The sequence below is a fragment of the Mus caroli genome, chromosome 2, assembly GCF_900094665.2.
Source record: "Mus caroli chromosome 2, CAROLI_EIJ_v1.1, whole genome shotgun sequence".
Taxonomy (NCBI): domain Eukaryota; kingdom Metazoa; phylum Chordata; class Mammalia; order Rodentia; family Muridae; genus Mus; species Mus caroli.
Genome location: NC_034571.1, coordinates 136,824,415 through 136,834,747, shown reverse-complemented (window position 1 = coordinate 136,834,747; position 10,333 = coordinate 136,824,415). Strand labels below are relative to the sequence as shown.

The 10,333-nt window shown below is 43.8% G+C and overlaps 1 protein-coding gene across 4 annotated transcripts in view; it reads right to left on the bottom strand.

Moving 5' to 3' along the window:
• Positions 1-10,333, bottom strand: part of Sec23b (SEC23 homolog B, coat complex II component) — a 34,370-nt gene that overhangs the window by 17,151 nt on the left and 6,886 nt on the right. For all 4 annotated transcript variants that reach the window (XM_021184680.2, XM_021184689.2, XM_029474247.1 and 1 more), the window contains exons 4-10: positions 9,765-9,851; positions 7,311-7,547; positions 7,124-7,209; positions 6,294-6,438; positions 5,528-5,686; positions 5,087-5,202; positions 1,761-1,884 (exon numbers count right to left, since the gene is read on the bottom strand). In XM_021184680.2, coding sequence (XP_021040339.1) covers positions 1,761-1,884; positions 5,087-5,202; positions 5,528-5,686; positions 6,294-6,438; positions 7,124-7,209; positions 7,311-7,547; positions 9,765-9,851 — 954 coding nt within the window. The remainder of the gene's footprint in view (positions 1-1,760; positions 1,885-5,086; positions 5,203-5,527; positions 5,687-6,293; positions 6,439-7,123; positions 7,210-7,310; positions 7,548-9,764; positions 9,852-10,333) is intronic.

Sequence of the window (10,333 nt, the reverse complement as noted above, 5' to 3'; positions counted from 1 at the left end):
AAAAAAAAAAAAAAAATTAAAAAAAATAAAAAATCAGAAGACCAGGTGTAATGATAGAGTACTAATACTCCACAGGCTGGGGCAAAAGAGAAGAGTTTAAGGCCAGCCTAGCTGTACAGTGAATTTGTGGTCAGCTTGAGCTCATGAGACTGTCTCAAAATCAAAACAAATAAGACAAAGTTCATTTGTCTGACTTGAAGCAGGATGCCCAAGAAGTAGCTGGGACTAACCTGGAAATCTATAGATAGCCCAAGTGAACTTATGGTCACAACCCTCCTACCTCTGCCTAAATGCTGGGATACAGACTGGCACCACCATCCCTGGCCAGGTGGCATTTTCAACTCTATTCATTTTCAACCTTTGAAACTAGTATATATATGAAAGGTAATGACTCTACCAATTATATTACATTCTTCTCCAAATACCATGCACACTCATACTTATTTACAAATCTCTATTCAGTAAACATTGTTTTACATTCCTTTAAAAATACTTAATTCACAAACCCTAACATAATAAGACCAATGGAGATCTTTTTCTTTTTCTCTTCTTTCCTTTTCTTTTCTTTGAGGCAGGGCCTCTCTATGTACTCCTGGCTGTTCTGGAGCTCACTACATAGACCAGACTGGCCTTGAACTCACAGATTCTTCTGCCTCTGGAAGAATGAATTTTTTTTTTAAACAAATGAATATTTTAAAATCTGAGTTCATTTCAATAAAATTAATTCAGTCCATACCTCTTTTTCTTTTAGAGCAGGGATGGTTTGAGACAGGGTTTCTTTGTGTAGCCCTGGCTGTCCTAGAACTTTCTCTGTAGACCAAGCTGACCTCGAACTCAGAGATCCACCTGCCTCTGCCTCCGTGGTGCTGGGATTAAAGGCGTGTGCTCAGTCCATTCCTCTTATGCTTTTACATAGATGCTGGAGAACTAACTCAAGGCACGGATGCTTGAGCAGCAGGCACTACATCCTCTGAGCCAGCTCCCTAGCCCTTTCTTTAACAACCTCCAACTCTGCTAAGTAAGCAATCAAGCAGACCCCTTAGACATATAAAAATGCTGCGTAAAGCTTACCCTAGACAATTTAATGCTTTTCTCTAATTCTCTAATCAAGTTCCTAACTGCCCCTTTTCTTGGTTTCTCAATTACGTAAGAGTCTGCTGTCTAGGACTCTGGTTTCCCACACAGTACCAGAACACCTGGGTTCCTCTCAAATCTAAATCCCACTCTGCAGTGCAGTGGCTCACACCTGTAGCTGGGTGGATACTGACCGAGTGTGACTTGCCTGTTGTCAAGCCCCAGTACAGTAACCAACACCCACCCCGAACCCCACTAACTCTCCTATCCTAAACCAGGGTGGAACAGAGCAGGGCCTGGGGGAAGAGGAACTTTCTGTTTAGGACTTTAATAAACACATGGGTAACCCTTGAGAAGCAAACTTTGTGATACCCGCCTGGTTGGATCCTTTCAAGTGGTCATTAAAGCTTATGTCTAGCAGCTGAGGCTGCAGGGTCTGAACTGAACCACACTAATGCCAGTGAAGTTTCAAATGTCTGTAATATGGATGAGTACAGTGCAGCACAGAGAGAGTCCGAGGCCAGCCTGGTCTATATAATGATTACAAGTCAGCTGAAGGTGCACACAGTGAGACCCTGCCTCGGATAAATAATAAATAAATAAATATTTATCATGGACATAGGAAAGTTCTATAAGCTAATTATATAAGGTAGTTAAAATACAACTTTTCTAAAAGCCCACTGCACCTTTACATCCAACGTAGCACCAAACGCCATTCTGAAATCTCCATTGAAGTCTTTACTAAAAATTCTTTGGAATGTCTGCTTGAAAAGAGAAGTGTTGAAAGAATCTCCCATCACCATGTGGCCTCTAGATAAGAAAGGAAGAAAGTATACATTTAAAAGGATTGGAAGTCATTTGGTTGTTCCCTTAAGATTCACAAACAATTTACACACATATACACACACGCACGGGGGTGGGGGAGTGGGGGGTGGGAAGGGGGGGGGGAGAACGCCATGTCCACACAGGTGCTACTGATTAACTTAAATGAAAAACAACAAGTTCTATTTGTACTTAGGGAAGAAACCATCTCGAAAACATTAAAGAACCCTTAGAACAGTTCTAGGTGGGTGAGAAGGTGCCTCGGTGGGTAAGGGTACCACTAAGCCTGATAACTTCAGTTCAATCAATCCTAGGACCCACATAGTAGAGAGAAGGAACCAGCTCCCCACAGGTGGCCCTGCCTTCCATACAAGTCCCATAGCATGTATGTGCATCCACATACATACACACACATAAACACATACAAAAGAAGTAAATGTAAAAATCGTTTAAAGATATTTTAAGATGCCAATTCTATATTTTCATCACCATACACAAATGTACAGAGATAGTAAAATCTTGCTGGTTATACTCACATAGAAATAAAACAAGCACCCGTCTGGAGGAAACCCACAGCCTGCAGTTTTAGTAACTGCACTGTGCCATTTCCATTCTTGAAGCTGAGTGGTATATTTGGCTTAAGTGCTACCCTCGGGGATGCTAAATGAAGAATGTAAAGACCTCCTCTACACTCCCTTCACACTCACTAGTCCCATGAATCTACAATCATTCCAATAGGTGGTAAACTCCTACTCTCCAGAACTGAGGAGGCTGGAGCAGAAGAACTGTAAGCTCGTGGCCATCCAGGGCTACACAGTAAGACCCTAAACAAACAATGCCCCTTCAATCAACAAACTCTTCAGCAAAAATAAATTACTGATTCTCTCTCTCCCTCTCCCTCTCTCTCTCTCACACACACACACAAAAGCACGCATGCACACATGAACTGCAGCTGGGGAGTATTTTGGGTTATCTCTCTTTCTTAGAATTCTCCACCTAAAATGTTTTAGCAGTCGCCAGCATTTCCTTCCTCCCCATCAGGTGTCTCCAGGTCATCACATACGTATGTATGTATGTACTTACGTCCACCCCCGCCCCCAAACTGAATGTTTAAAAGAAAAAGCACACTATCTCAGCAGAAAAACCCAGCACTAAGGGTTCCCCAGTGATTTTCCAGGAAAACCATCTACTACCCTCTAGTCCAGGCTGGAGTCACTGTGTCTTTGCCTGCATTCATCCTCCTAGACCAGAACCTGGACTTCTGTTGTTTTCAAGGCTGTTTTAGTGTTCCCTCCCCCACCACACACCTCATTACATGTGTCCATCTCCACATATGTGTGTAGTAAGTTTATGTGTGGGTGTACATATGCCATGGAGGGTACAGAGGTCAGAGGACAACCTGCAAAAGTTGGTTGTCTCCTTCCATGTATGAGGACCAGGGACTAAATGTCTCAGACTTGGTGGCAGGCAGATACCTTTCCGTGCTGAGCCATCTTTTTTATTTATTTATTTTAAATATTTATTTATTTATTTATTTATTTATTTTAGGTATGTGAGTACACTGTAGCTGTCTTCAGACACACCAGGAGAGGGCATCAGATTCCATTACAGATGGTTGTGAGCCACCATGTGGTTGCTGGGAGTTGAACTCAGGACCTCCAGAATAGCAGTCAGTCCTCTTAACCCTTGAACCATGTCTCCAGCCGCCTACTGAGCCATCTTGCTAGCACTTGTGCTATTGTTTTTTGTTTCCTTTTGGGAAGGGGGCTTTTCTTTTTAAAGACAACGTCTTGCTATGCAGCCCAGGCTAGCCTTGATCACAAGATCCTCCAGAGTACTGGTGTTACAGATACGCCCGCCATCTCTAGTACATCTGACCCACTCCGACAGTTTCAAATGCCTTAGATCCTATCTTCTAAGAGAGCAGAGAAGAATCACTACAGAGGTTGATTAGAAAGGCAGAAGTATGGACCACGAGTTGGTTCAACAAGTAAAGTGCTTGCCACCAAGCAACCAAAGTTCAATCTGAGTTCCACACAGTAAAGAAAGATAACTAAGATAACTAACTCCCACAGTGTCCTCTGACCTCTACATGTCTACATGGCTCGCTCTCTCTCTCTCTCTCTCTCTCTCTCTCACACACACACACACACACACACACACACACACACACACACACAAATAAATAAAATTTAAGTTAAAGGGAAAAGAGCTACAGAATCTCCAGCCCCACACATGGCTCTCTGTAGCTATGGCTCCTCGGACTGTGCATTGTATTCCAGTCCATAGGATCTTGGGCAAATGTAGGTTCCGATTCAGCAAGTGGGAAATGAGGGCTAAGAGGACCCTAGAGAAACCAAGGCTGTGTGTGCTCAAACTGTTCTATATTAGAATCACTGGAGGGAAACTGAAGAACGCTGATACCCAAGCCACGATCCGTGTCCATTGCATTAGGCTGTAGGGGGCTGGGGGTGGAGAACATGACAGACACAGCAGCTTCTCTCATTGTCCTTTCACCAGAGTTCCCTAGGCAACACTAATGTGCAGCTGAGCCTCAGACTCAGGGCTCCACCTCAGTGCTTCTTGCACGTTCACGAGCACCCAAATCTAGAGCACTGCTCCCCAAGAGCTCTGGATGGAGAGGGTCTGAAGAAAGCCAAAGAACACTCCTAATCAGTTCCCGGGAGCCCGAAGTTCCTGATCACCGAAAGCTGAGAATTTATTCTATGTGTTCACTTGAGGACAATAGGACTTGGTAGCAAGTGTACCCCATAAAGTGACAGTGCGACTGACATTCATCACAGAGTCATTAGCCAGGTCACGCTTCTTCTAATTACTTGACACTGAGACTCAGATGGCATTTACTCATTATCACAGACGTGTACTGCTGGAGGCCAGGTACTCTACACTAGCTTGATGGCCTATTATGCTGGCAAGTCTAACAACTCCAAAGAAGAAACAAAGTTACTCAGATGCAACTTGTTCCCAGTGAAATCCTGAGACGTCTTCTAAGCACTGCTTCTTCTTCCACAGGACCCACAGTCCCTTCCCAGCCAACCATTCAAAACCTCAGACCAACACTGATTCCAAACCTCAGAACAACCTGAAAACTCGGAAGCTGGCCTCATTCACCCCTCTAACTCCATCATTCATTCCTCCCCTATTTCCCAGGTGTTCGACGTGAACATACCCTGTAAGATTTGGACAGCACTTCATCTCCAGAAGTCCAGTTTGGTCAAGGGCACAAGCGTAAATATCAATGCAGTGGCCATTTGTAGCAGTTCGATTAGCAAGCATCTCATAATGCTGTAAAGAAAGAAAACTATTAGGAGACAGAATATAGTTCCCAAGGTACATCTTACCACACCTAAGGATATAATCGACAACAGGAGCATTTGTTCACCACCTATAAAAACTTGTGTAAAGTCAAAACGCAGCTTAGAGTCAAAACTCCTTAAACACTCTAAAGCTGTTCACTCTAACTAGTCAGGCAGGGTCCATAAGTTCAAAGGAGGCAAGACATGAAGAGTGTCACTACACAATCACTACGTAGCAGGTGGCCATCATTAATCAGAGCAGCCCGCATGTGGCTGTGTGACTGTCATTATAGCTGGAATCCGAGGGTACCAACCTTGGTTGCCTTCTTCATGAATCGTGCATTATCTTTCTCAATGTCGTGCCAGGAACGAATAGGAGTCTTCAACTCATCTCCAACCACCATGCCAGGTCCTTGGGTCGGGGGCCCGCCAGTGAACAGCATGATCCTGGCTCCAGTATTTGGGAAAGTACCCTGAAAATAGAGTTAGAGAGAAGACTGTGGCAGAAACACACAGTTCCACCTCTGAGCATGGTTCTGGCTTCTGTATTCAAGACCTCCTAAGACAGCTCCCACATCCCTGCCCTCTCACAGGGTCTGCGCAGAGTAACACTCGCGGCAGGAGAGAAGAGTGGTTCGTACTTTCTCCCAGCCATACGATTTGGATTTCTATATACTTCACTGAAAGCACTTTCCACTGCTCCAATTCCTTTAGTTTTTTCACAAAAATTTTGGTATTTGCAAAATACTGAGGTCCTCCTCAATGTAGACAATAATGACTGAAACATTTTCTGATATATAAACAAAAGGGCTAACTTAAGGCACAACAAATTTTCCAGGAAAGCTAACAAGAACAAGAATAGCTTGTATGGCTAAAAGCACTGACTGCTTTTCCAGAGGTCCTGAGTTCAATTCCCAGCAACCACTTGGTGGCTCATCTGTAATGGGATCTGATGCCCTCTTCTGGTGTGTCTGAAGACAGCAATGGTGTACTCATATACATAAATTAAATAAATCTTTCAAAAAGAAAAAAAAGGACAGCTTGTATGGTTCGATAGGTCTCTATAAAAATCTGAATTACCTCCAACAAGCCAACAGCAATGGACAAAGCAACACCAGTGGACCGCAGTGGTCTCTTCCCCTGAGTTACTGGCCATGGGTCCCTCTGCAGCTCCCCGAGAAGATCTGTGAGGTTCATGTCAATCTTGTGAATGGGCTGTAGAAATCTGTATGATTTCAAAAGGGGACATGGGTTGTGATTTATTAAAGTACCTTGACCTTCAACCCTAGGTCACACAATTAACCACTCTTCAAAACAATTATCTAACAGGAAAAACTCAAAACTTTTTCCTTCAAAATTATCTCTATAAATACAGAATTTTACTGTGAAATATGCCATAAAATCTAATGATCACACATTTATGCGTGTATCATTAAAAAAACAAAAGGAAAAGAGAAAAGTAAGCTTCATTAGATTGTAAGCAGCAAGGAAATCCTACTGATAAACGTGGACAGTCTTCTCCAGGCTTAATAGCTCCCGCTTGCAAGCCCCTTGAGACTTAGAAGCTACAAAGAGAGAAACACTCTGGCTTCTGAACAGAGTGGAGGCTATCTCCAGCAACCAGAGGCTTTCAATATACTGAAGGAAGTGAGTGCCTCCTCACAGACTTATTTAAAAATACCCAAAGGAGTGTTTTATGTTTTGTCAGCTTTACTTAAAGATCAAGGATAAAAACCATGTGTCAAAATGTTTCTATGAGACACTGAATATTAATTGGCTTAGTCTTTATTTATTTATTTATTTTCTTAGAACTAAGGACCTAGGTAAGTCCTAGGATTGCTCTTCCTAGTCACCTGGGCTGTTAGGCACGCCCACCACAGAACACGTGACACTGTATACCGGCGCCTCACCTGCTAGAAACAAAAGGCTGCTCCTGAGGTTGAGCAGGTCTGGCTTGCTGCACAGGCATGGCTGACTTGGTCAGGCCCAGCATCTCCTGAAAGGGAAAACCAGAAAGATCCAATTTCCATTAACACTAAAAGCAAATAATACCATTACAGATCTACGCTTGCTCCTGCTTCTTTCTAAGGCACTAACCTGTATTTGCTTTGCAGTTAAATCCTTGGTCCCTCGGAAGACATAGCTCTTGGAGATTCCTTCACAGCTTAGCTCGTGAACCTGCACCATCCTCCCAAAAGTGATGAGACCAACCAGGGCATCTGGAGGAAGGAGACTCAGAGACATCTGCAGGGACTCTTTGAGTGCTTGAAGGTCATCTTCCTCCAAACACGTGTCAACCACATAGAGAAAGATCAGAGGAGACCGAGCACCTCTCTTCGGGAAAAGAAAAACGGCGTGATGATCAGTATACACACAGACATAACCAGCGAGCACAGAGAGACCCAATTTCTGTCATTTTCATTAACATGAAAAGTAAACAATAAACATCAGAGACCCAATTTCTGTAATTTTCATTAACATGAAAAGTAAACAAACATCACAGATCTACCCCTGCTCCTGCTTCTTCACAAGACACAAACCTGCATTCCACAAGACAAATCAGGTATAGCATGTCTCTATGCCTGTAAATATCCAGGGAGATAAGGGCTAGGTAGGTAAGAATCTACATCAGCTTTACCTCATCAACTGATGGATACCTCATCAAGTGATGAGGACCCAGAGTCTATCAAAACAAACATAAACCTAAAAATGTATTCAATATTCAGTATCTACTATGTGCCAGACACTACTGAAGACCCTGGAATACAGCACTGAACAGAAGGAACAAAGACTCCTGTCCACCAAAGGAACAAACCTGGGGAAGGAAGACAGGGAGCAGCGACACTTAAGATGGAGGAAGGTGCCAGGTCCCTGTGTTAAACAGGGATCATGGCTGGGGATGCTGGCCCATGACTTTAACCCCAGCACTCAGGAAGAAGAGGCAGATGAGTCTGTGTGAGACTGAGGCCAGCCTGATCTATATACTGAGTCCTAGGACAGCCACAGCTACATAGTGAGACTATGTCTAAAAAAGTAATTAAATAAAAAACAAAGAGAGAGTTGAGGGCAGCTTCATTAAGAAGGTAAAAGCTGAGGTGACAAGATGGCTTGGCAGATAAAGGCAAACAAGGCCTGATGACCTGCACTCAATCCCCAGGACCCACAAGGTATAAGTATTAGCTCCACAAATTGTCCTCTGACTGCCACATAATGCCCCCACAACACAAACTCACGCACATGCATAAACACATATACACACTCATATACACAGACATACACACACAAATGCACACGCTCACACACATACACACTCATATACACACATGCACATACATGTATGCAAACATATATGCATGCATACACACAAACACAAACAAATCATAGTTGTGGGGAGAAGGAGGGAGGGAAATGGAGAGCAATGCAGAGCAAAAAGAACCCCAACCCGAGGAAAAGAGAAATCAAACACCCTCCTGCAGCCGGGACACCTGAGGAGGCAAGAAGGCCCATGGAGCTGAATAGGGACACTCGGGGTGGGGCCTTGGAGGCTATGTTTTGCCTTGGGTGAGGAGGGGCCAGTCCAGTCTATCAGTGAGCGAACAGTCTCAGTGAATGCCAGTCTCTATAGAGTTACACCGGCTGCTGGGTTAAGAATAAAACACAAACAAAGAGAAATGAGGGAGATAACTAAGAGACTGTCAATGTATCTAGTGAAAGGAGGCACATGGCCCAGGAGGGCTAGGGTTGAGAGGAGTGGTGGGTGGAGTCTAGTATGTTCTGAATAGTACGTCAGTGTAGGCTCTACCAAATGAGATAGGGGATGTGGAAGAAAGAGGTCACTCTTAAGAGGAAGGGGTGGGTCTGACCTTTCTAGCCCAGGCTAACCCCCACCACTGTTCATCTCTTTAGCTGCATTTGGTTGCTGATTTTACTGAAATCATGTTCAAGAAAGGGAGATCATGGGAAGGGTGGGTGAGGGAAGTACGTCCCAGAACACTTAGGGAGAAACAAAGGTAGCAGCTATGAGCAGGTAGGTAGGAAAGGAAACAGACTGCAGGATTTAACTCAGAGCAAGATTGATCCTTGCGAACCTATCTCTCCTTCTAGCACACATGGGCCAGTGGCAGGAAGGGAGACACTACTTTTTAAACTGACCACCTAGAATACGAAGCGTCTTCAGGAGAGATGTGGAAGGCTGTGGAAGATAGGCTTTAAATTTGGTCAGCTCCATCTTTTTTGAAGCCTGGGTCAAGACCTGAAAATAACGCCAGTAACACAAATGTTCTAGAACATATTGTCTAGAATCCTGCTCCCATCGACACAAATGTTCTAGAACATACCATCTAGAACCCTGCGCCCATGCACACAAATGTTCTAGAACATATTGTCTAGAATCCTGAACCCATGAACACAAATGTTCTAGAACGTACCATCTAGAATCCCGCTCCCATGCACACCAGCTTTTCCTCTTGAGAACAGGTGAGAGACACAGAACTCCAAGGATTTCAAAAGACACCAATTTAACAGTATTCATTAAACACATGACAAAATTACCTGGATCATGTACTCAATTGTGGAGAATTGGGGCATCAATTCAGCAGGTTGATTCACCTCAGATATGCCTGCATATGCTGGAGGGAACTGAGGAGAAGAAAGCAAAACAACATTTACTCAGGGCTCAAAGTGATGGTGCTCCACACTTTCCCCTGTACTGGGTGGGGATTAAGCCTAGGCACATCCTTGTTAGGAAAGTGTATGGCCTCTGAGCTCCAGCTCCAGCTCCAGCTCCAGCTATGCATAGCACACTTATTTTCCATTTATAAAACCAGTTCATGACCATGTTAATTCTGAAAGCACAAAATATAAAACATGTTGCTAAAACACAAATATAAGCACTCAAAGCTTCTAATTCTCTTACATGTTTTATAACCTTAAAAAATATTTACTATTTAGGCCTGTTCACCCATCCATACAGCCAAGTTCACATGTTTTAAAATATAATACCTGTGCCGGGCGTGGTGGCACACACCTTTAATTCCAGCACTTGGGAGGCAGAGGCAGGTGGATTTCTGAGTTTGAAGCCAGCCTGGTCTACAGAGTGAGTTCCAGGACAGCCAGGGCTA